Source organism: Pleurodeles waltl, chromosome 1_2 (assembly GCF_031143425.1).
Source record: "Pleurodeles waltl isolate 20211129_DDA chromosome 1_2, aPleWal1.hap1.20221129, whole genome shotgun sequence".
Lineage (NCBI taxonomy): Eukaryota > Metazoa > Chordata > Amphibia > Caudata > Salamandridae > Pleurodeles > Pleurodeles waltl.
The window spans coordinates 851,027,612-851,053,561 of NC_090437.1; the positions used below are offsets into that span (position 1 = coordinate 851,027,612).

The following is a 25,950-nucleotide window of genomic DNA, read 5'->3' on the forward strand; positions in this document are numbered from 1 at the left end:
GTGTTTATACAATACTACTTTTCTTCTCATATTATACTCATTATTATATTCCTTGAACATATATTCCCTTACTATGTATTTACATATTATTTATGTATTACTTTAGTCCTACTGTACTAGAGAAAAATTGAATAAAAACAAAACCTACGAATACAATTCAAATTATAAATAAATAAATAAAAATTATTAATAATAATAATGAATACATTTAAAATACTTATCAAAAAATATATATATATACAAATTAAAAATATATATTTTTACTCTCCTGTAAGCTTTACTTTGTCTACTCATCACCATATGTCATGTCTCTATGAATCTATCCTCCATCTCCACTCAGACTCATCCAAAACCCATTCTACTACTTTAATCTCCTAAATAACCCTGCCTAAGCTTTTCCCTCCTCTTCCACATGTAACTTACCCTAACCTCAGTTTACTACCATGATCTCCCAAACAACCCTACTAAATTCCCCCCTCCTTTATCTCACCTTTGACTCATCCAAAACCCCTCCTGCTACTATGATCTCCCTAACCGTTTCCACAGACTCTTCCCTCTTCCATCCCCCATTTACACATCCCAAGCCTCATCCTACTACAATAAACTCCCAATTAAAACTTCTGGATTATTCCCTCCTCTACCCTCCATTACTCCACTCAATCCAACTAACAAACCCACATATCCGCGGCTCAAATTAACTCATAATAATACTAAAACCATACTCATATTTCCCTAAACTAATCCACCACTAATTCCTTTTGGGTTCCGGAGTAGCGTGCTACTCGGCGAAAAGCGCTTCGACGCCTAAGTAATAAGTAAGGTAGTAAGGGCTATATAAATACTATTACAATACAATCTTATTTCGGTTAATAAAAAACAGAGAATAAAACAATTCAGGTGCATTTTTGTTTAAGAATGATAAATACTTAGTGCAAACCTAATTGATAATATGTCCAAATTAAAAATGTTACTGGGTGATAGGTTAAATGGCTTACATGAGTTATCTTTCGAGAGTTCAAACAAATTGTGGTTAGCACCAGGGGAGTTGCTGTCAAACTTCATACACATGCCACCAAATGTGAGCAAGGCTGTGACATCTTCACTCTTAAGTCTACCTAGCACCCACCCCTATTTTGTTTCTAAGGAGCAATAACATGGAGGAAGAAGTTCAACCACCTGATTCTAAGGCTTACTGAGTCCCACAATCGCCATCCGGCAACAGTCCTTAATAAAAAAAAAAGTGCTTGAGAGTTTGTGCAATGGAAAACCAAACGATGGCCCTCATTAAGAGTTTGGCAGGCAGCTGAGGCCGCCCTGCAAACTCTTACCGCCTTCAGGCAGCCTGTGTGGCCTGAACCCCACCGGCCCTATTAGGAGTTCACCGCAGAGCCGGCAGGCGGAAACAGTGTTTCCGCTCACCTGCCCTGCAGTGAACAGGACCTTAACACCATTGACTCCTAATGGAGCTGCGCCAATGTGGCAGTGCAGCAGCACCCATCGCACATTCCACGGACCGTAATTCGGGCAGTGGAATGCGCGACGGGGCTGTGCATGGGGGCCCCTGCACTGCCCATGTCAAGTGCATGGGCAGTGCAGAGCCTCCCCCCCATTCCGCCAACCTTTCCATGGTTCTGTAAACTGCCATGGAAAGGCTGGTGGTATGGGGACTCGTAATCCCCAGCGCGGCACTGTAAGCAGCACTGCCCTGGAGGATGAAAACCACCAGGACTGCCAGGCTGCCGGCTTGTGGCAGCCTGGCGGTGTCGGTGGTCCGACCTGGGCGGCTCCGCCACGGTCATAAGGTGGCGGTCCCACCGCCAGCCTGTTGGTGGTGGGACCGCCACTGTAAGTCTGGCGGTTATGCGACTGCCAGATTCGTAATGAGGGCCTATATGTTGAAACTAATGATTAACATTCTTGGGGCCACAGGCTTGCAAGCAGTTAGGTAGGATATACTGAAGTAAGAGCAGCGGTGACCGGAGAGGAAGCATAGTCACATGTACCATGACTACTAACTAGCACACACCCCGTGGAACTTCTAGGCCAGGTCTGTTAACATGGGTCTAGAAGCAAGAAATGCTAAATTCATGAACTTGGTAAATCTTGCTGGAAAGATTGGGAGATTACCTTGCAGGTTGAAGATTATAGCAGGTAGACATGCTCTGGCCTCAAATTGGTTAAAAATGTTGTGAAGCCAAAAGCGAGGTTACTTTAATAAAAAAGTACAATTGCTTAAAATGTGTGGTAACGAATCCTCCTGGGTGTTGCAAACATGGCACAGGATTTGGGAGCTACATGGACCCATGGTCAAAAGTTAGCATGTTGCCAAAACGAAATTGCAATAGCCTTATATTATAATGGCATGTCTGTCAAATATGCCTGTGGGGGTAAAACTGTTATGAGAGTTGATGCTCATTCAGGAGTGACTTTTGCCTATAAGGGACTTCTTATGTGAGGCAAGCGAAATAAGTCTGATTTGCTTGTTGAGACTATGTTTAAACTGCTTATTCATTATAGGCAGATCCCACAGCGATTCTGCTTTGAGCACTGCAAGCGCGTCTTTTAGTGCAGCAGCCCACGCATTAGTGTGTAAGCCTATTTGAATTTTTTTCCAAATTAGCACCCTGAGGGTCTCAGAATCTGCGCTGCGCAAAGAAAAGAGGTATTTGAGGAGCCCGAACGTGTGGACCAGTGCTTGTTTGATTAGCCAAAACTCAAGCCTTATTTGGGATTGTTAGTCCTACAATGTGTAACCTCTGTATTGAACAGGCTGCTGGTGACTCGAAAACTTGCGAAGGTAGGGCAGGGTACCTGAGCCGACTTAGAATGTCTGAGTGAGGCCCACAGAGTAGCCTGTATTTATAGTAAAAAATACACCAGGTCATGTCACAAACATAACAACAAAACTGAATGGTCATACGAGCAGAGATTGATTTTTTTTTAGGCGTACAGAAAGTTGTTGAAACCTAAATCCATCTCTTCACATTAAAGGCTGACAAAATGGAACACATGGTAAAGGGAAGATGGAGTAATCGAAGAAAAGTGCTCACCCATTCATAATCATGGCATCTAAAGTTGTCTCTCCGCGTTCATCGGGGCTGCCGCCAAAACCCACAGAGCCATCACACTGGTCGATCTCACACTGGCCACAGCCCATCTCCACTGCATCCAGCGAAGACCCTCCGGATTGCAAGACACTCCATGCTGAATTCAACACAAATAGAAGTTCATTTCATGGAAGGTTACTAAATTATTAAAAATAATGTAACAAATCTTTTGGTGCTTTACAACCTGCAGGATAAGTTAGAAAATAAATTATAACACTATCAATTAAGTTTTTGTTTTGAATCTCCAGTCTTTCTCGGCAAAAACAGAAAGAGGAGAAAGAGAAGTGATGTAAACACAGGACTGTGAAGTAGTTGTACTCTACTAAAAATAAACTGTATGCCATTTAATAAAATATAAACTTGATGTATTTTTAATTAAAGCATTACGGCTTTATGCAAAGAAATGCCAGTAGGGTAGCTTATTTTACCGTTTTAGAACTAAAGATTAAATGAAAACAATTTATTAACACGTTTTGACAAGAACTATGCTAAGGTAGAGGTCATTTAATTTTCGTTGTGACTCTCATAGATGCTTTGCAGAAACCGAGTGAAACTCAAGTCAGTCATGACTGACGTACTGTTACTGCATCACAAAGAAATTAAAAGCACTCTTAATAAATCCACTTTGAGTTTGTAGTATCAGTGGGCGTTTATTCTCGTGCTGCTGAATCACAGGTGCCCAAGCCTCTGCTGCAGGTGTCACAGCAGACTTCTTCAGGGCTGATTGTGTGTCCCTTTATCCTCAATATCTGAATAATTGTTTCGAAAATTATGTGCACAAATCAATATAAAAGTGTATGTAAAGTTTCTCTTCTGTGTTAAGTGTTCAAGAGTTCCTGGGGAAAGTACTCCAGGACCCGTGCAGATTCCTGCAACACTCTGCTAGTGTCCGCGAGTACTCTACCCAGGAACGCTTTAATATTGTAGAATTGTTCGGTCAAAACACACAAATGCCGTTGCAAAACACTGTCACTTCATGACTAAGGTCCATTACAATTTCAGACAAGTGTTATAGAATGTCAGCGTTAAAGCCTCCTCTCAGGTGCTCTTTTCTCACGTTAGAGCTGATAACAAATTAACTTAATTAACCAAATGCGTTTCCATTGCCAAAAGGCTGCCGTCTAATGTGTGTGTCCAGGTAATTTATAATGCCATTTTGTCATAACCATTGCTCAGTCAACAACACTTTTCATAATACGTTACATGCACCAGCCATTCTTAACAGGCTCAGCATGCAAGGACAACCAATAGCAAAGCAAAGACGGGTATGGTGCCTTTTGGTCTAAAAGAACACAATGTTAAGAGGCCAAGTGAATTACTGCCATTCACTGCACTATACAAATACCCAAATCATGTCAAGAACTTACAGGTTTGTCTAAATGGAGACCGGGGATAAGAAAATAAAGACACAGATAAAGCGAGACATAGGGAAAGAGGATAGGGGGGGGACATAAATTACGTGGATAAAGCAGTCCTTGGCAATTTACAATTAGATGGAGACCTACCTACGTAGACAACAAACTGAAGCCTCACTCTAGAATTTAACAGATCACTAACCTGGTTCAATGGCAGTCCAAACCCCAACCTTTACACCAAGTCACTTGGATTCACCCTGAATATTAACCTCACCATCAATGAAAACCCTGACAAGAAAACACACAGTCTGGTACTAGCTCTTCCTATTAAAGAAAGTAAAAATGTTCCTCCTAGAAAGAGACTTCAGAACTGCTGTTCAAACCCCGACTCGGGATAATGGCAAGACCCTGGTTAATGGCCTCAGACTCCACACTGGCACCCCACACACCACATTATATCTCATTCAGGGCCTAAATAAAAATGATCACGTGCCCCCTCCCTAATCCTTTTGGAAACCAAATAGCTCCCCTGCAGGTTAGCTAAATTATAGAAACCGACTATATCATTTATACAACAATCACAACTAGCACACTGCATACCTGCCTGACAAGCTTATCATCGATAGTGGTTATCGGCACACCTGCAGATAGGATGCCTTCAGACTGGAGGCAAAATGTAAATAACAAAAAAAAACAGGACAAGTCTTCTCCATCAAAGGACCTAGGTGTAACAACATCCCTGTATCCACTCTGTCCACCCGAACCTCTGCTCCAATTTAGGAGCGAGCTGGAGACCCACCTCTTGAAAGAACAGTATATCAGGATTCAGTAAGTTTACTTCTGCTCCCAGAACCCATCTTACTGCTCTATTCGCTCACTATCTTTGCCTTTGACAATGTACAGTGTTTAGCTGCCATTATGCTCTACAAATTCTACATAACAAGAAACATACAGCAATCTATAGTACTTATATTGTGATTTCCATATCACTTGCAAGGCTTACAGACCAATTTAAACACTCTGCAATGCTACCAGCCTGACATATCCTTCACAACCACTTGACTAACATCTAGGAAACTACCTCATGCATGAGGTCTAACAAGTCCCTAAGCAGACAGAATGGCAAAGTCAAAGACCTATGCAGATGACAAACGACTAGAACGCGACTGTGATACACACTGCTTAGACAACCCGCAAAAAACACTTCAAACACACAGGTTTGGGCATCAAGTCATAATGCATTAGCCGTTCCCTGTTCACTGTCTGCAGAGGGGGTCTGGATGCTTGCTATATAGGGGTGGTGATCTAAGCTAGTTAAATCAAAAAAAAAAAAAAAAAAGTGGACCCCAGTGTTGTGAATAATTATAGACGATTATGCTGCTCCATGCCCTTTCCAAAAACATGGAGGAACATCATGGGAAGTTATTATCCACCATTTTACATGACTTTGGGTACTAGATTGGTTAAGGGCTGGCTTGAGACAGACAGGGCATGGAGGACATCCTGGTGGCCATCCTTGATGAGGTGCGTATATCACTATATCATGGTCAGCTGGCAAGTCTCATTTTATTCTACCTGTTGATACAGTCAACCATCTCTAGAAAACACCTAAGAGAAAATGAGTTACTGAGGCCACCCTGAAATGGTTCCAGTCAGTCCTATATTTCGTTCGGCCAATGTCCCTCTAACTGGGCCAATCTCTAGCCTACTTAACAGTTAAGTCAAACCTTTAGGTGACCTTCTGAATAGTTTTGGCTCAACACTCTCTCGTACATCTGTCTCCTATTTAAATTTGATCAAGACCATCTTTGCACCATAGGCTACCTTAGCAACTGCTTCTTCGTCTTACAGGATTGGATGTCAGACCACTTCCTTGGGGTAAATGCTACAAATTATGAGTTTTGAGGAAAATAAACGTGGTTTTCTAACAGGCTCTGTCATGCCAGCATTTTGAATGGCTCTCCCACAGCCAAGAAGGCCGAAAACTTATGAATATAGTTTGATCAGAACCTTTTCAGGGTCTGATCTAAACGTTCAGATCAAAAAGGTCAAGTGCCCTGTTTTGTACTAACAGGAAACCTGAAGAAAATCCTGCCTTTCATCCCTCAGGAGAAATGTGCTCTGGTGGCAAGTGCCTCAGTACTTTCATAATTGGATTATGGCATCACAGTTTTCCTTGGACTATCAGATGCTCAACTGTGGAAGTTGTAATGCATTGAAAATATGGAAGTGTGAATAATTTTTGATCTTCGGACTCTGATCATGTATTGGATTCCTGATGCTCACTGCATTGCTGCCAATTAAGCAGAGAACAATATTCTGAGAATAGATGAGGACCCAGAATTATAGGATCTTTTGTACCTTTAGAAGTACATTAGCTTTCAATGAGAACCAGAGATCTGAGCATCACCGGAGTTCCACAAGTCAATCTAGACCAAGCCCCACAGGATCACACTGTACATGGGTAATATAAATACATATCTAGTGCCTAGGGCGAAAAAGCAATAAAATATACTTGGGTTTTTTATGTGTGGTAGCATCTTTTAATTTGTAGGTTTGTTTTTATATCAAACACACTCCCAAACTCTGGAGTAAATCTTGACTGCCCACTCTTGTTATCCTGGAAGAGTAAAATGCTTAGTTGGAGTAAATTGACTGCCCAACAGAGGGCACAAGAATGGTAGCCCTGGGATACAAATGGTAAGCAACAAAACCCACACTGTGTATTTAGTTCCTCATAAACACGGACTATCCCAGCAACCCAAAATAAGCCTCACACCAACGCTGGTTTTTAGATCCATGACCACATATACCTAAGGTTCGCTATGGTTCAACAGAAAACGTTTAACTCCTAAACCCACAGGAGTCGAACAAGGAAACAAGCCATATAGTTGGCAAACCTTTACGAAGTCAACAACATATTCTGCTCATCACAAATCTAAGGATCATTCAGTACAAGTTACCTTGTACCATTATTACATCAAACCTATGTACGTAGCTGCAATACCTGAATTGAAACAAAAGGCACAGGCCCACCAATGACAACGATCACTCTGTTAAATGGCACAAAATAACTACCTCATCGAGGACAGGTATCCAAACACCGATTACACCATAAAGATCTCGGACGAATTTAGGTAGGTAGGATGAAAACAAGTTGTTTTATGACAATTTACATAAAACATTCTAACCAAGCATTCAGGGGTGTGGAAGTCCTATAGCCAGACACCCAGGACAAACTGTTTGGGGTCAAGGACAAAATGTTTTCATGTTTATTTTGTCCTTGGGACAAGCAGACCCAACCACCTGCAGCACACTTCTTTGGGTGCCAGTTTACAGGGAAAGGAACTGTCTGCAGTTGAGATAATGTCTGTGTCCACATGTTAATGCTGTTTGAACTTGCATTTATGGTTCATTAATGCAAAGCTTAATTGTTATGGTGAGTGCTCTAAATAAATCATGTAAGGTTACACTGCACTACTGACAGTGGTTCCAGTATAAAAAATAAAAAAAATAAAAAGTATACACACGTTTGAAGAGTTTAACAATATGAGGCTATGTATAATACTTCCAGAATGTTCTCTGATTAGATGCAAATGTTTGTAGAAGCTTGTAAGCAAGGTTGATAATTCTCTGCTTTCAAAATAATATGTTCAGAAACAAATGCAAGTAGTACCAAAATAACGGTCTGCCAAATTACTGTTAAATTTTAGGGACTATTTCTTTGAAGCATCATTTAGTAAAACTTGTTGATGGATGCTAATATTTCAAAAAATATTTATAATGGAAAACAATCAGTGTAACCATCTTCAACAAGATTATGGGAAACATAAAAATAAACAACCAATGGCAAAGCCAACTGATCCAATATTGGTTGCCAGTCTTTTGATTTTGTCAATGCGTGTATTGTCTTGAGATTGCTTTTAGTAACACTTTATTGTAATAAACATTGGCAAAAGAGGTTATCTGGTAGTGACTTCTAGTTGCAGATTCCTTACTTTACAATTTCTCCCAAGTGTCAGACTCTACCTGGAGATAGTTCTTGAGCAGTATCCCTGAGCGCAGTTCGGTAGCATTGGTCAGCTCCGCATACATCATCGGCATTGTGTTTGCTGGATATGATGTTGCGGAACCTATATAGGTGCCACCCGGCAAGCTGACGTCAGTTCAGTATTTTTCTTCTGCGCCAACAAAGTGCAGACCTGAAGAAGAGCTACCCCGGTCACTTTTTGACTGATCTTTTTCAACCTTTCACTCCTGGTGCGTTGAAAGGTCACGGAAAACCAGGTTCAAGCCCTGTCAATCCTGCCATCGGATGATGTCCATGACTGATCCCCACCTTGTGTATTTGTGGTGTTTGGAGAGCGACAATGACCCAAAGTCATGCTCCAAGTGCCGGGCCATGAATCTGAAATCTTTGAGGGAGCAGTCCCCTAAAGCTATATGTGAACCGGCACTCGGCTCTGCATCGCTCCAGGTCTTAGTTGAGAGGAAGGTCCCAAGAGCGGTCGCGGAGCCCCCACTCATCATCGTCCCACTCCAAGTCCTCGGGACGTTGGGTAAGTCAAGGCACAAGAAGAAGTCGAAGAAGAACATGTATTCGATTTCACCCCAGCCATCAGCTGACATGATGCGTGAAAAGGAGCATTGGCGCTCTAGACATCATACTCTGAGCCTGTTTCTTGGTCTGCTCCACGCCCTCACAGAGTTTTCTGGGAGTCGGCGCCACCCCTGCCGAACTTTGCAAGTTCTATGAGGCCATGTGCCTCATATTTAGGCAGTCAGACCCGACCAGAGCACCTTCAGGCCCTGAAGAGTCGGCGAGGGCCCCCTCAGGTTCTGCGCCAGAGGCTTAGGCCTCCAGAGGGCACCCACGGATCCTTTTCCTGATCCGAACCAGCATCGGTCGTACCATCCTGATCTTCCCCCATAACGGTTCAGATGTCAACGCTCCTGACATTGCCTTGACTCGGTGTTCCTTACACAACACCGAACCCCTGAGAACTTGGTTATGCAAGCCTCCACATCCCCAGGCGCATTCCCTTCTGCACGCCCATATATGAATTACAAGATGCTGGATCAGCTTTGGAAGAAGATGTTTTCTTCCTCCAGCCTGGCACTGCAGTCAGTGAACACTGCATGCCTGTTGGACTGTTACACCCGTATATTATGGGGCAAGTGCTGCCACAGGTCCCAGAGAAGGCCTGAGCCATTCTCCCCCAAGCTGTTGCTGATAGGAGGAATGCAGCTAAGTTTGATATGATGTGGGCTGGGTACGACCAACTCACTAGTTAGATCAGTTTCATCAACAATTGCATTAAGGAGCCATGATTGGTTGAGGACGTCTGGCTTTTTGGGGAATGTCCAATCCACTCTTATGGACATGCCCTTTGATGGCACCAATCTTTTTGGAGACAAATCAGACTCAGTGCTCAAGCGCTTTAAAAAGTCCTGGCCAATGGCTATGTCCTTGGGCCTTGCAGCAGCCCCTCGCTCCCCTAAGTCTGCTTTTCGCCCCTTTCATTGCTACGGACGGGGCATCCGACCACACCAGTTTCCTCCAGCCACAGTGCCGTGCATGCTGCCAAGTCTCTACGTGGTCGCGACATGGGATCGAATGTCCTTGTGGATCAGGGAGCCAGCAGTCTACCCAGTCCACCACCCACCCTGCTGCAACCTCCAAATCTTCCTAGTCTGACGCTTCCCCATCAGGGACCAGTCAAAGGCAGGATATGTCATCACCTGCCTCACTGGCAATATATCACGTCAGACAGGTGGGATTTGGAAATAGTCTGAAAGAGCTACTCCCTCCCCTTCAAGACTACCCCTTCATCCATGCCACCATCCTACGACTGGATGACGGAGGATGACTTGGCATTTCTCAGCAAGGAGGTTAAGGCTCTCGTGGCCAAGGGAGCTTTAGAGAGGGTCCCTGTGCGAGAAGTAGGGGTGTGGTTGTTAATCCCGCTAATTTCTGGCATAAAGGGACAAGGGCCTTGACCCTGTCCTAGACCTCCAGTCCCTCAATCTGTTCCTCAAGAAGGAAAAATTCAAATTTTCACTCTGGCTCAGGTCCTATTTGCCCTGGACCCAGGAGACTGGATAGTAGCGTTGGACTTGCGGGACGCCTATTTCCATATTCCCATCCTGCCTGCCCACAGACAATACATGCAGTTCATGGTAGGCCACAAGCATTTTCAGTTTACCATGTTCCTCTTTGGCCTTACCAGCGCCCATCGGGTGTTCACCAAAGTGATGGTGGGCGTCGTAGCTCATCAGCGCAGATCAGGGGTTTAATTCTTCCCCTACCTTGATGACTGGCTGTTTAAGGAAGGCTCATGCCAGGCTGTCGTCTCCCACCTCCAGACTACTGCAGATCTCTTGAATTAGCTAGGGTTCACTATAAACGTGCAAAGTCAAACCTAACTCTCTCTCATACGCTCCCCTTCATCAGAGCTGTTCTGGACACAGTATAGTTTTGGGCCTACTCTCCTGAGCAGTGACTCCAGGATATTCAGGCTATGATACCGATGTTTCAGCCTCTATCCTGGATTTCGGTGGGAGTGAATCGGAGGCTGCTGGGCCTCATGGTCTCCTGCATCCTGCTGGTGACACATGCCAGATCGCATATGCAGTCTCTGCAGTGGGTCCTGAAGTTCCAGTAGGCGCAGCATCAGGGGGATCTCTCCCACATGGTCCAAATCTCAGAGGGAACTGTGCAACATATGCAGTGGTGGCACTTGGACTGCAATTGGGTCAGAGGCAGATCTTTCTCCCTAACCAGATCTGACAGTGGTGACAGGTGCATCACTCTTGGGATGAGGCAGCCACATGGAAGAGGCAGAGATCAGATCAGGCTCCACATCAATCTTTTGGAGCTCCGGGCGATCAGGCTGGCACTGAAAGCATTCCTTCCCTCTCTCAAAGAGAAAGTAGTACAAGTGTTCACAGACAACACCACTACCATGCGGTACTGCAACAAGCAAGGACGAGGTGGAGTTGTGAACCCTCTGTCAAGAGGGTCTGTGACTCCGGACATGGCTGGAACATCAGGACATTTCCCTGGTGGTTCAACACCTGGCAGGCTTTCTGAAACAAGAGCGGACAAACTCAGCCAGCAATGCCTGGTCGATCACAAATAACATCTCCATCCGAAGGTGGCGCAAGGTCTCTTTCAGCAGTGGGGAGTGAATTGGTTAGATATGCTCTCCTCCACAGAGAACACACGACAGCTGTTTTGCACATTCGAGTTCCCAAGGCAGAACTCGTTCAGGGACACTTTTTGTCTCAAGTGGAACTCAGGGCTCCTGTACACCTTTCCGCCCATACTACTTCTACCCAGAGTTCTCAAGAAGATCAAGAACGACCAGGCCCAAATAATCCTTATGGCTCTGGACTGGGCACTAAGAATCCTGTATCCCGAGCTGTTGAGCATAGCCATTGATCCTCCAATCAGACTGCCCCTTCTGGAGGATCTTCCATTGCAGTAGCAGGGGATGGTTCTCCTCCAAAACCTGTCTAGTCTCCGCCTTTTTGCGTGGAGAATGAGCAATGGCAGCTGACAGCTTTTGATCTTCCGCTTAAAGTCTGTAACTTTATCTTGGCAGCCAAGCTTCCCGCCACCAAAACGGTAAACGTCGGCTGATGGAACAAATTTATGGCATGGTGCACAGACAGGTCTGCAGGGATGTGAAATTCTTATCGCCTGACGCACGGGACATATTGTGTGGGGTCAAGGGCAACAAGCTTTTATGTTTTTTTGTCCTTGGGACAAGTAGGCCCAACCCCCTGCAGCACAAACCATTTGGCTGCCAGTTTACAGAGAAGGGAACTGTCTGCAGTTGAGGTAATATGTGTCCATATGTTAATGCTGTTCAAACTTGTATTTATGGTTCATTAATGTAAAGCCATAATTATTAGGGTGAGCGGTGTAAATAAACGTTTTAAGGTGACACTGCACTACTGAAAATGAAAAAATAAAGTTTACACATATGTTTGAAAAGTCTAACAATATGAGGCTAAGTATAATGCTCCCAAAATGCTTTCTGATTAGATGCAAATGCTTGCAGAAGGCTGTAAGCTAGAGTGATGATTCTTTGCTTTCAAAATAAAATGTTCAGGAAAAAATGCAAGTAGGAAAAGAAAATGTTTCGCTACTATGAAATTTTAGGTGCTATTTCTTTGAAGCATCATTTGGTAAAATATGTTGATGCATGCTAGTAGTTCCAAAAAGTATTCCTAACAGAAAATCAGTGTAATCATTTTCAACAGGATTATGGGAAGCATGAAAATAAACAGGTACTGGCAAAGCCAACCGATCCCACATTTTGTTGTGAGTCTTTTGATTTCATCAATGTGTGTCTTGTTTTGACATGGTTTTGTAACACTTTATTGTTCTGGGATCTTCCAGTCCCTCACCAGTGTAACAAACACTGGCAAAAAGAAAAAAACGTTTTGGTCTCAAAAAGCACACATTGACACCAGTGGCGTAACAAGGCTCTTGCAGCCCCTCTTGCGGGGGGGGCCGTCTGATTTTGTTACGCCACTAATTGCCACAGTAGTTCCTGGCACTGAACAAAACTACGTTGTGTGCCAATATGCTTCTTGTAGAAGAGCAGAATGCGATCACTCACAGTAAAGCCAGCCGATCGATGGAGAATGGAAGTTTAATAAAAAACAAAATGTCTTTGTTAACACCAGTCCCAATTAGGGACCCTTCTCTAAAAGAAAGTCACAAAAGTGCACCCATGGTATATGTCTTTGAATTAGTGGTTTTCATGAATTCACAAGAACTTACAGAAGTAAACCAGGAAACTGTACTCCTTGAAAATATTTGCGAACTGTATTTTAGCACAAGCAAATATGCATGTGTAGATTTGCTCTTGTGAAAATCTGTTGAGCGTTTACAAGTTCATTTTCCCTCCAGCTACTTTTTTCCCAACCCTGAAAGAACTTCTACTTCTGCCATCTTCAGGAGTAAATTTCCAACCTTTCTCATTATGAGAAAATATTAGAGAAGAGCTGGTGAAAATCTTTAAAACATGATAGTACGTTTTCAGACTCAAAGGCATTATAACCCTGGAACTATTGCTTACTGCTTCCTCCAGCCCCAGTATGTAAAATATGCAGAAAAGTAGCAAAATAAGGAAATTGCTACAGTAGGACTTTGATATTGCAAGTATTCAAACCCTACTATAGTAATAGCTCTGGCATAATCAGAGAGGATATTACCAGAGCTCTTACATAATGAAATTGCTGCCATAATTTTTCGCTGCACTACATGGCATCAAAGGGACAGGTAGATTTAAGAAGCAACCTGTCCCATGGACAAGTAGATATTTTATTAAATTCCACACTCCTGAAGTCTGTTGACTCCCTTTCTGCTCCTCTCTCTGAGGTCCTGTTGTTAATACTTTCTTTGGCCCAGCAGGGCTCTGCTTTGGGCACCCTCAAAGGTTATTTGTGTGTTATCTCTGCTTTTTTAAGATTATCTGACCAACCCTCCTTGTTTAAATATCCTATTGTTAGTAGATTCCTGAATGGTCTTAACCACGTTTCCTCCTTCACCATTCATAATGCCCCAATGGGATTTTAATCTGGTTCTTACTTTCCAAATGTGCGCTGCTTTTGAGCAACTTCTTAACTGTCTACTCAGGCTTCTGACATAAAAAAAAAAAAAATCCTTCCTTGTGGCCATCACTTCTGCCTGCAAGGCGATTGAGCAGTCGGCACCGTCCTCCCATCTATCCTGACAAGGTGGTGCTTTCCACTAGGGGTTTCTTTTTGACATTAGGTGGTCACACCCTTTCATGTAGGTCAATCCATCACCTTGCCTACATTTTAAGCACCCTCACATCCTTCTAAGGAAGAGGAGAGGCTCCACCGCTTGGACCCAAAAAGAGCATTTGGTGTTCTATCTTGATCATACCAAAGAGTTCTGGATGGATGATCAATTCTTGGTTATGTGGGTGCAAAGAAAGGATGGGCAGTGCAGAAGAGAACTATGTCCAGATGGGATGTTCTCTGCATTAAAATGTGCTACGCATTGGCTAAAAAGCTACCCCTGGAGGGTTTGCGCGCTCATGCTACCAGAGTAACAGCTGCAACCACTGAGTTAGCATGCGGATTTCCCGTCCTGGACATCTGTTACGCAGCAATGTGGGCATCACTGCACCCATTCACCAAACACCACTGCCTGGACAGTTTGGCCCAGAGGGACAAGTGCTTTGCCTGTTCAGTCCTGCAGGACTTCCTAGTAAGATATTGGTTCACAGACCCTCCCCTGGGGATATTACTGCTTGGGTATCTGTTCTAAGGTAAGGAATCTATCTGTCTCTATCAGATGAACAAGTTACTTACCTTCGGTAACATCTTATCTGGTAGAGACATATCCTAGTTGCAGATTCCTTACCGACCCACCTATCTTCCCCACTGTGCAAACTGATTTCTAGGGACAGGGACTTCCCTTTCAGGGCACCAATGGTCAGTGTTCTCCATGGGTCTGCGCTTCTGGTATGGAAATTTGTGAAAAGAAACTGGGGTCAGTGTGCCGGAGTGGCACCTGTATAGGTCCCGTGATGTCATATCCAGCGAGCAAGACGCCAATGACATAGCCGACCAACACCACCTAATGGCACACCGGGGTATTGCTTGAGAAAAATCTCGAGATTCAGACTGATGCCTGGAGAAATTCGAAAGTATGGAATGTGCAACTAGAATATTACTCTACCAGATAAGGCGTTACCAAACGGCAAGTAACTTGTTCTTTTGGTCTCAAAAAGCACACATTGCTACAGTAGTTCCTGGCACGGAACAAAACTACTTTTTGTGCCAATATGCTCCTTGTGAAAGAGCAGAATGCTATCACTCACAGTAAAACAAGCTGATAGAAAGATAGTGAAATGGAATTTTATTAAAAACAAAAACAAAATGTCTTAGTTAAAAAAAGTCACAAAAAGACACCCATGGTATATGTCATTGCATTAGTGGCTTTCATGAATTCACAAGAGTTTACAGAAATAGACCAGGAAATCATACTCTTAGAAAATATTTGTGAACTGTACTTTAGCACGAGCAAACATGCATGTGTAGATATGCTCATGTGAAAATCTATTGAGGGTTTAAAAATTCACTTTCCTTCCAACCACTTTTTCCCCCTCCATGGAAGAACTTCTATTTCTGCCCTTGTCAGAAGTAAATTTCCAACCTTTCTCAGTATGGGAAAGGAATAGAGAAGAGGTGGTGAAAATCCTTAAAACACGCATGTTAGTAGGTTTGCGCAGACACAAAGACATTCCAGCCCTGCAACTATTACTTACTGGTTCCTCCAACCCTGTATGTAGTTCTAAAGCACAGTGGCAAAATAAGGAAATTGCTAGTATTCAGGCCCTATTATATATTTAGCCCTGGCATAATCAGAGAGGCTATTATCAGAGCTCTTACAAAATGCAGGCATAGAAAAATAATAGAACTATTGCTAGACCGACAATGCTCTTGACCCATAAATTCGTTTCAAATTATGTAATCTGGGCAAGTATTTTAAATCACTGAGCTTCTATTTTCTTCACCATCACATTTGATAGCACTTTTAAACTTGATAGTGCAGCAAAAAGCTTCTGTTTAATAGACTAAATGTTTGTTCCATATATAATACAAATCTAGCCGCATACAGGATACACGATCCCTGGCTTGCCTCTTAGTCAGGGCCAATGGAATTATGCGATTGTGTAACTGTGACGATTTGAGCATAATTATACATTTGCCACATAATCCATTATCTGCTACATAATCTACAGATTTCAACAAAAAACATGTTTCTAGTTGAAATGGTTAAAGTTACTAAATATGTTACGACATGTCTTGCTGTGCAGTGAAAGGCTCTTAGCAAAGCTGGACGGTCACCTTTCTGTTGCTTATTGATATATTTGGGTGTTAAATTGGTACTTATGACGTGCCCACAATGCCCAGTTGTGTTACCAAGTTTAAAATGACAAAATAATGAAGTAATATTATTGCAAAATGTGCCACATTATGCCTCATAATTTGCCTTTCCTTTCCACATAATATACTCAACCCTGCCACGTAATTTGGACCTCCACTGCTGCATAAGTTCAGTGGCACTGCTCTTAGTTCATTGCCATTGGGGCAGGGCAAGACTGTTTCTCTAATCATGGTTCAACACTATCACTTTTAATGAAGATGTAACCCAAGCATGAAATGGTAGCGCACTGTAATTTCTAATCAGCACAATTAAATTAAAATAGCCACAACATTTCCAAGTGACATGCGATTTTCCTGATAAAAGAATATAGTGTACAAACAGTAATGTTTGGAAATCGAGTTTCTGCACATATTTGTCATTTGGACATCACCAAGTAAAGTTTTCTGATTTGTTCTGCTTCTATTTAAACCACTGCATCACACCTCTGAATTACACACAAACAAAAAAAAGAGTGCATTTGTAATTCCTGATATATTTTGAAAAATGTGCACTATCTATTTACAAGTTATTTAAATGCTGTGTGTTATATAAAACAAACTGACACCCTAAAGCCTTTTGTTGCAAAATGATTGTCAAATAGCTCACTTTACAAATCGTCTAAGTGTAGTAAAAAAAAAAGTAAACTATTTTTTATGGATCAAATCTGTTTATTAATATATTTCAATGTAAACATTATATATATATATAACACTACAAAATGAGACCAATGCCACAGCATACAATGTGTTCTATATAAAGCAGTAAGGCAAAGAAAACCTAAGTAGTAAGAGAAAAGTAAGAAGAAAAATAAGGAAAAAGAACATCAAACGCAGTTTCCCCTCTGTTGGCCTACATGGTGGCGGCAGTATTTTACATCCCCAGGACTTGGGTCTGCATAATCATGGCTCCGGACACGAATAAACGCAGCCCACCCCTTCCCACTCTAAATCAACTTCAGAACCCTCAAGTAAGTTGGACACGTCAGAGCCGTGAACTCCGTCGACAATATCTGCAAGAATGGTCGCCACAATTCCTTAAACTCATCCCCATTCTGCAAAGAGGACAGAGTAAGCTTTTCCATGGCGAGAATGAACCATAGCTTTTGAAGCCATAGTGTTAGCGACGGAATCTGGTCAGACCCCCACAACTGAGCTACAACTGAGTAGCTGCATTTAATGCTAAGGCCATCTGTATACCTTTCATTGATCTCAAAGGGAAGGTAAGCTCATTGGGTAGACCCAGCAAGACGTATGCAGGAAATCTAGGTATCTGAGTGTCAAAAGCTGAGTCAAGAGTGTCCAAGATACTTTCCCCAATACCGATGGAGCTTAGGGCAATGCCATAGGAGATGTGCAAGCGAACCGGCCATCCCGCACCCTCTCCAGAACAAGTCTGACTTAGCAGGATCCCAGACATGAATCCTTGCCGGGGTATAGTACCAGTAGGACGCCACCTTATAAGCTGACTCTGTTCCTGCCGCGTTGTAAGCAGTGTGGTGTGTTCTGTAAAAGATACTCTCCCACTCCTCCTCCGAGAGCTCTCTTTCCAGCTCCCTCTCCCATCTCAGCTGACCCTTAGTTTTGGGAGGTCGGGGCCCCCCCTCGCAGGAGAGCATAAAGCTCGGAGATCAATCGCTTGTCATCTTTTTTTGTTATAATCCATTTTTCGAATGGTGTTAAGGGCCTATCTATTGATGGTCTATTGGCACGCGACAGGGCCCAGTGTCGGATCTGATAATACATCATCCTGTCCGCCTCCGCCAGGCCGTATTTCTCCCTCATCTGGCCAAAGGGAATCACACCATGTTCATCAAAGAAACAGCCAACACTTTTACAACCCCCCCGCGTACCAACGACGAAGTGCCTCAACCTGAAGACCCGGCCGGAAGTCAGGATTCGCCCCCAGAGGGGTCATTGGATACAGAAAGGTCGTCAGGCTCACGCGTCTGGCCAAATGGTCCCATATTTGCATCAACACTTCCGTGACCGGGGACACATATAACCCGCAGGCTCTATGACGGCACCTCAACCAGGGCTCTTTCCAAATATGCCCGCCACCGCCTGGTCCATGAAACACCAGTGCTTCTCGGAGGACGGACGGTTCCACTCTAGTAGGAAACGCAGTTGTGCGGCCTGAAAGTATCGCAGGAGACAAGGAACAGCCAGTCCCCCCTCCCGCTTAGGGCGATACATCAGTCGTCGCGGTAGCCTCGCCGCCTTCCCCTCCCATATAAATCTTAGACCCGTCGTCTGAAGGACTGCAATTGTTCGCGGCGGGGGTTCCACTGGGAGTGCCTGAAAAACGTACAACACTCTTGGCAGGATAGTCATCTTAACGGCCGCCACCCGGCCCAACCAGGACAATTTAAGCCTCCCCAACTCTCCAGATCGCGCTGAACCTCCAGCGTCAGCTTCTCATATCATAATTCAACGACGCCGTACAGGCAACTGTCGGGCCCAACTCCACTCCCAAATATGGGAGGTTTGAGAAAGACCAGATAAAGGGGAAGCGGTCCCTCAAATCCCTTTCGTGTTCAGCGCTAATAAACCTGCTGATCGCTTGCGACTTTAGCATGTTGATTCGAAAACCCGAGACCCGTCCAAAATCCTCAAGCACATGCATTAGCGCAAGGAGCGAGGTCGGCCATGGTAAGGATCACATCATCCGCGTACAAGGAGATGAGATGTTTATCACCCCCGAATCTGAGGCCCTCAATCCGAGGGTCATCACCGAGCCGCTGAGACAACAGTTCCATATATAAAGCAAACAAAAGGGGTGAGAGGGGGCACCCCTGCCGTGTTCCTCTTTGAACCGAAAAAGGCAAAGAAAACGTCCGTTAACCCGTACCGCCGCACGAGGTGCTTGGTAGATGCATCGAATCCAGGCCATGAATCCAGGGCCCAACCCGAAACACTCTAGCGCCTTAAACAGATACGGCCAATGAACCCTGTCAAACACCTTTTCAGCATCGACAGACAGGAAAAGTGCCTCCCTTCTAGAGCGTTCCGTCTTGTCTAATAGATGGAGCAGTCGTTTGGTATTATCGCTACACTGTCTACGCGGTGTAAAACCTGCTTGATCCGGTCAACCAAGCCAGGCATATAGTAGTTTAGACGGTGCGCCAGTACGCCAGTGAACAGCTTAGTGTCAATATTTAGGAGCGAGATCGGCCTGTATGAAGCACAATCTACGGGGTCCTTCCTGGGCTTCGGGATCACTACAATGGTGGCATCAAGCATGCTAGGTGTAAGGGTCCCCGTGCTTCGAAAGGAGTTAAAAAGTCGCACCAAGAGTGGAACGAGTTCCGTGCAGAAGGTCTTGTAAAAAAGTGCATAGAAGCCGTCCGGCCAAGGCGACTTCCCGGACTGCATGCGCAAGATTGCTGATATAACCTCTTCCGCCCTTATAGGTTGCTCCAAAGAGATCGAATCCCCCTCCGGCATAGGCGTAATTGCGACACCCTCCAGAAAGCTCTCTGGAGAAGAAGAATCGGACTCCTCCGCCTGATATAAAGCCTTATAGAACATTGCAAAGGCGTCCGCTATTTGGTCACTTGTGCGTGCCTCAGCCCCCGAGGGGGAGCGGACCATTTGTATCAATGACGCCATTCGCTGTGCTCACAGCCTATGTGCCAGCAGTTTCCCACATTTATTACTACCCACATAGTACTTGTGTTTGAGGCGCGCCACCGCATATTCTGCCCTGTCCCAATCCAGCGCTCTCAGCTGTTTTCTTTCTTTCTCCAACTCGCGCCAGACCCTCGGGGCTCCAGTGCGTTTATGTGAACGCTCCAGCTCACTCACCTGCCGCTCAAGTTCTGCTCTCAGGAGTCTCCTTGCCCTATTATCTCTAGCCGAGAGCGACATCACCTCCCCCTAACGACTGCCTTCAGTGCTTCCCACAGCGCTGCCTTGCTAGTGGACCCATCGTCATTCCGATCGAGGTAGTCTATTATAACCTTCCGGATCTCTTGCACTGTTGCATCATTCAGGAGCATTGAGTCCTTAAACTGCCAGCCCGCCGCACTCACTCTTTCGGTGTTCGTGTGAACGACCACAGTAACCGGGGCATGGTCCGAAAGAGACCGAGGCTCGATCAATGGGTCCCCAATCCGGGGAAGAAGTTCCTGCGAAGCCAAGAAGAGGTCTAGGCGAGCGTATGTCTTAGTCGCTGCCGAGTAGAAGGAATAATCTCGTAATGTGGGATGAACCCTACGCCACGCGTCCACCAAGCCACATTCATTCAGCCAATGACTGCCAGCCTCAGTTATGGACCCCGTCTGCCCCCACCTATGGCCCGAACGATCCAGCCCCCCATCCATCACTAGGTTGAAATCCCCCCCCAACCAGAATAACACCATCTGGAGATTGCAACAGCGGGGTCAAGGCTCGTTTTAGAAAAGCTTCCTGCTGAGAGTTAGGCGCATACAAAGAAGCAATGGTGAAGGAAAAGCCCCCCAACCTCAGTCGCATGGCCAGAAGCCTCCCCGGTATCTCATGGAGCTTGGACACCACCTCGCCCGGGAATGAGCGCGCCAGAAGAATCTCCACCCCGCGTGCTTTGTTGTAACCGAGGACCAGAACTGTCTAGGGAACCACCTAGAGCGCATACAGTAGATATCTATCGGAACAAGATGGGTCTCCTGAAGCAAGCATTTATGACAGCCTGACCTCTCTAGGGCGGACAGGACGGCCAACCTCTTAGTAGGGTTATAGAGCCCGTGGACGTTCAAGCTCATACATTTAAAAAGCATGGACTAAATTAAGAGTTGGAAGCAAAGAAGAGGATAAAGTGCCAGAGGGAGGCCCCGGTGCCATATCCACCCCACCTGTATCCACAAGCCCTGAGATAAACTCCATGTAGATGCCAATCCCGCCAGGAAACCCAACAATAAGTAACCAACACGCACAACAGGTGCACAAAATATGAGTCCTCGCGCATCTTTTTTCACGAGGTAAGGTTTCCAAACGGCAGTAGAACCAGTCATGTGTGATAAACCACGTCCATCACCCCCGCCGCCCCGACCCCCTCCAACGGCCGACATGCCGTTCACAGCAAGGTCAGTCACCAAACAGGACACTTCCGGGCACTCTTCTCTATGCCGAAGTTCCAGCTGCCACACTACTCAGAGCAGACTCCCTCTCCGATCTCAGCTCAGAGGGAGACGGACGCTGCGGCCTCCGCCTCTTCTCCTTTCGTCGCCACCGGGGCTGGCCATCCCCCGACAAGGCCGGCGTCTCACTCGACCCCTGAGATTCGTCCTCCAAGCCCAGGATCCGGGCCGCCTCCGCGATGGATGTCACCTGCCGAAGCTGCTCCTCCCAGCGAAAGACCAGACGGAATGGGTGACCCCAAAAATAAGAGACGTTGGGTGCGTGTAGGTGTTCTGTGATCGGTCTAAATTCTCTTCTCCTCTGCAACGTGCGCACAGAGAGGTCATGGAATAGTTGAAGTTCATGTCCTCTAAAGAGGACCTTTTGAAGAGTGCGGGTTCGCTGAAAGATCCGCTCCTTGAGGACAAAGTCATGGAGACAGGCCAGAATGTCTGGGGGGCGGTCCCCAGGGCCACCAGCAAGGCCGACCCGATGCACCCTATCCAGGGCAATCTCCTGCGTCTCATCTGGGCCCAACAGAGAACGAAATAAACCCCTCACATAGTCCCCAATGTCCTCCTTCTCCGCCCCCACCGGGACCCCCCTGATGCGGATGTTTTGTCTTCTCGAGCGATTTTCCAGATCCTCAACTGTTAGTTGGAGATGGTCTTGCTGCTCTCGGAGGCGGACCACCTCCTGCTGAAGGCCCGCTAGTTCCTCACCACGAGGAATCTCTCCCTCCTCCAACTGCGAAACACGCTCTCCCAGGGAGGTCACCTCTCCTCTCAACTCCTTCACCTCCTGGGATATGTCCCGTCGCAGATCCTGTATATCGCTACGGAGTGAATCAAAAAAGGATGTCAAAAAACCCTTCGTGACCGGCGAATTACTATCCGAGTCCATCTCCAGATGAGTGTCAGAAGGTCTTGTCGCCGGTGGGTCTTCAGCCATGCCACTCGTAGGCAAACGAGCACTCGCCAACATGTCTTTCACGGACCGCTCTCGCTTAGTCTTAGCCGCCGCCATATTACGAAGGCCCGGGCGCGGGTCGCCAGATCAGCCCTCCACGTGTCCACAGCACCTCCACCAGCAACGACGGGCTCAGGAATGCACGCCAACCCCTATACTTGGGGTTCGCGCCCAGAAAGCGCTTCCTGCTTCACGTAGCTCTCAGATCTTCTGCCCTCGTATGCCAAGCCTGCTCTCCTGGCGAGCTCGGGGCGTCTCCTAGTCGAGGCCTCTACTTGTATGAAGCCCCCTGTTGAAATGTTCCAGGCCACGGCGTCCACCCGGGCCCACACTCCCCTGCTGTCATTAGGGGCGCAGAATGTCTCCGTGGCTATATAATGGCCTCCCCCGTCCTCACTCAGGATCTCAGGCCTCTCCGCTTCCCGCTGCGAAGCACTTCAAGAAGAGGGAGCCCGCCTCCGGCCCCAGGCGGCGCCAGCACAGGGGAGAACTTCTCCACAGCCCCAACCCATTAAGTCCTGGGCCCGGGTCCACCGCACCCTCCAGCAAGTGAAGGGCACCAAAATGCCAAAAAAATAAGTAGGGCGCCGGGGCTCCTCTGGCCCCCACCCTCTAGCGCAAGGGCAGGTGAGCTCCGGGGAGGAGAATCTGCTCACCGGCCTAAGCGGCCGCCCCGGCCACACCGCACCTCGGGCCGCACCTCTGCTCCCAGCCGACGCCCTCCAGCTCGTTCCGCACGAAGCCCTCAGGCAGCAGCGCGCGGGTCGCAGCGGCTGTCGGAGTTCCTGGGGGGCCTCAATGCGACCCCCCTGGCAGACCAAGCGGCATTCCCAAGGGCCAGGGCGGCGGAGCTCGGACTAGACGCGTCCTAGCACGCCACCATCTTGGCCACGCCGCAGCACTTAGTAAAAGGCAAAATGACATTTGACCCCTGTCTTTAATAGACAAGAAATGTGTCAAAATAAAAACAAGATTTAAAGGTATCTTTATTGCGGATTCATTTCTGAATGGACAGAACACCTGTTCCTTTCCAGCTCAAGTTCACTCTCCAGAAAGGACTAGTAGGTCCTAAAAATAGCTCGACCTGATGAAATCTCACTCACCATATCCAGAGGTCGAGTACATTTTTCCAGGCCTGAAATGAGATTGCTGTTATTTGTCTTCACACCACATGGCACCAAAGGGACGAGTAGATATTTTACAGGACAAGCAGATTTAAAAAGCAACCTGTCCCATGACCAAGAACATATTTTATTAAATTCCACACTCCTGATTAGCATTAAAACAGTTATAGTTTAAAATAGCTTAAAACCCAACTGCCCCGCACCTCAGCCCCACACTACTGTGACCTGACATTAAAACTCAGTTTAAACGTAAACATTGTGCAATTCCTACTGTCACATCTAAATAACATATTTCTGACAGCAACTCTACTGCCTCTAAAGCACAGTCCATAAATATATGCAGCAAAGAACATTTTACGCTCTGGGGCAAGTGAAAAACAAGATTATTATCCTGGATCATGGCACAATGGGGGCGGGATGAATAGACTGGATTACATCCCACACTTACCCTTAAGATTTCATTCCACAGGCCAGGGTCCAGTAGCTGCACCAAATAGGGGAAGACCGTATTGTGGCCCAAAGAAGGTAACGAAAAACTAACAGAGGATCTCTCACACAAGTAGGTCAGGATGAGCGTCCTGACCACCTTTGCTGCAGACTCTTTCAACATTTGCTTACCTGGGAAAGGGGGCCGGGTTGCAATCGAACCACACCATGAATGTAGGGACTTACTATCTCTTTTACTGTTCCCTACTTCCCTTCCCCACCGTTCACTACCTGGATCTCATCCCAGCAGAGTCTAGAGACCTTCATCTATTCCCCATCCTCCGAGAGTCTGTTAAAAAATCTTAAGGCCCAGGAAAATGCCAAGAGATTCCAGGAGATAAGTTTAAGTTCCCTCCTTATGACCTGGACCATGGTATGTGGTGGGAGGGACAGGTGCCTTTTAAGAACCACCCCCTCAAATCGGTCCCACTCACAGGAGGGGTAAAGGGAGAAGACCTCAGTTCCTTTAAGACCCAGGAGGGGGTTATTTTGCCTTCATAAGCCCTCAGTAAAGGTGTAAGGGACAACCCTCCAAATTTCTAATTAAATCTGGACAAGCAGCTAGCTAGCAACAGCGACTTCTGCTTAATACTATCCCAATGTGTGTCCTATTTTAAGTTCCTCCTAAACGTCAAACCTAAATATTTATGGGAGTCAACTACTTCCACCTCCCGGGCATACAGATGCCAGCTGAAGTTATTAACTCTCTTATCGAAGACTAACACCTTAGTCTTCTCTAAATTGATTTTCAACTGGTTCTGCTTACTATGTATTTCAAGGGAGTGTAACTTCCCCTGCAATCCAGTTGGAGTGCAGTCCAACAGCACCAGGTCGTCTGCATAAAGTAACAGGCAATATGCTCATTCTATATTTTAAGAGAGAAAAGTAGGGGGACCAAAACACACCCCTGTCAAAGGCCATTCTTAATGGGTTAACAGGCCCGATCGAAACGGACGGATTTAGACACATTTTCTTTCTCCCTCTAGCCAATACAGACTATTATTAAGCAGGGTATTTAATGGAGCAGGTTCTGCCAGTACTTGGCCCTGGCAGTAATTAATAACAGACATTGAAAAGGGTCCCTATCAGGCCCTATGTTTATGTTCTTTACATTACATTAAAAAACACTGATCTCTTCCTCAACAATGTCTACAAGAACCGTTAAGGTCATCAAAGTCAGTGATGCAGTCACCGTTCCATTTCACATATTTTTTAACCTAATGTTCCATGGTATAGGCGTCTCCATTTCATAGGAGTATTTTGTTTTTACAGACGTTTATATAGCTTTGTTTTGCGTGCAACATTTCAATCTCATATAGAGTATACTACAAACTGAGTTGCCTCTAAGGGACTGGGTAAGTTAATGGGATGAACAGATGGTGGAGAGGGGGGAACATTATTAAATTAAGTAGTTGAGGCTGAAAGTTGTGCAAGTTTCTCAAAGTGTTTCTTGCTGTCATAAAGGTGTCCAAACCATATGCTCATCCAAACGTTTAGCCCATGTACAGAGCAATGGTCACGTATGTGCCATCTTAAGTAGGATTCCATGGGGAAATGTGACAGGGTACACAGCTTCCCAAATATTAACAGCACCAAAGGAAAAATGCAGAGTACGACTGTGTGAGAAAGAGGGGGAAATGAAAGGTGATTGTGAAAAGAACGGGACAAAAGGAAGGGCACGCAGAGTGAAAAGACAGCAATAAAAAGGAAGGAGATGAGGTGCGAAACATGAAAATGGCAGTACTATAGAAAGAGATGCGTGGTGGAAAAGGGAGTAAGTCACTAAGAGAGATTGCGGAGCAAGTAATGTGAATGGAAGAATGGCAGTAGTTATTT

At 45.6% G+C, this 25,950-nt stretch overlaps 1 protein-coding gene across 1 annotated transcript in view; it reads right to left on the reverse strand.

Moving 5' to 3' along the window:
- AGA (aspartylglucosaminidase) overlaps window positions 1-25,950 on the reverse strand; it is a 220,945-nt gene that overhangs the window by 190,405 nt on the left and 4,590 nt on the right. The window contains exon 2 of the mRNA XM_069244707.1: window positions 3,051-3,204. Within this exon, the coding sequence (XP_069100808.1) occupies window positions 3,051-3,204 (154 nt within the window). The remainder of the gene's footprint in view (window positions 1-3,050; window positions 3,205-25,950) is intronic.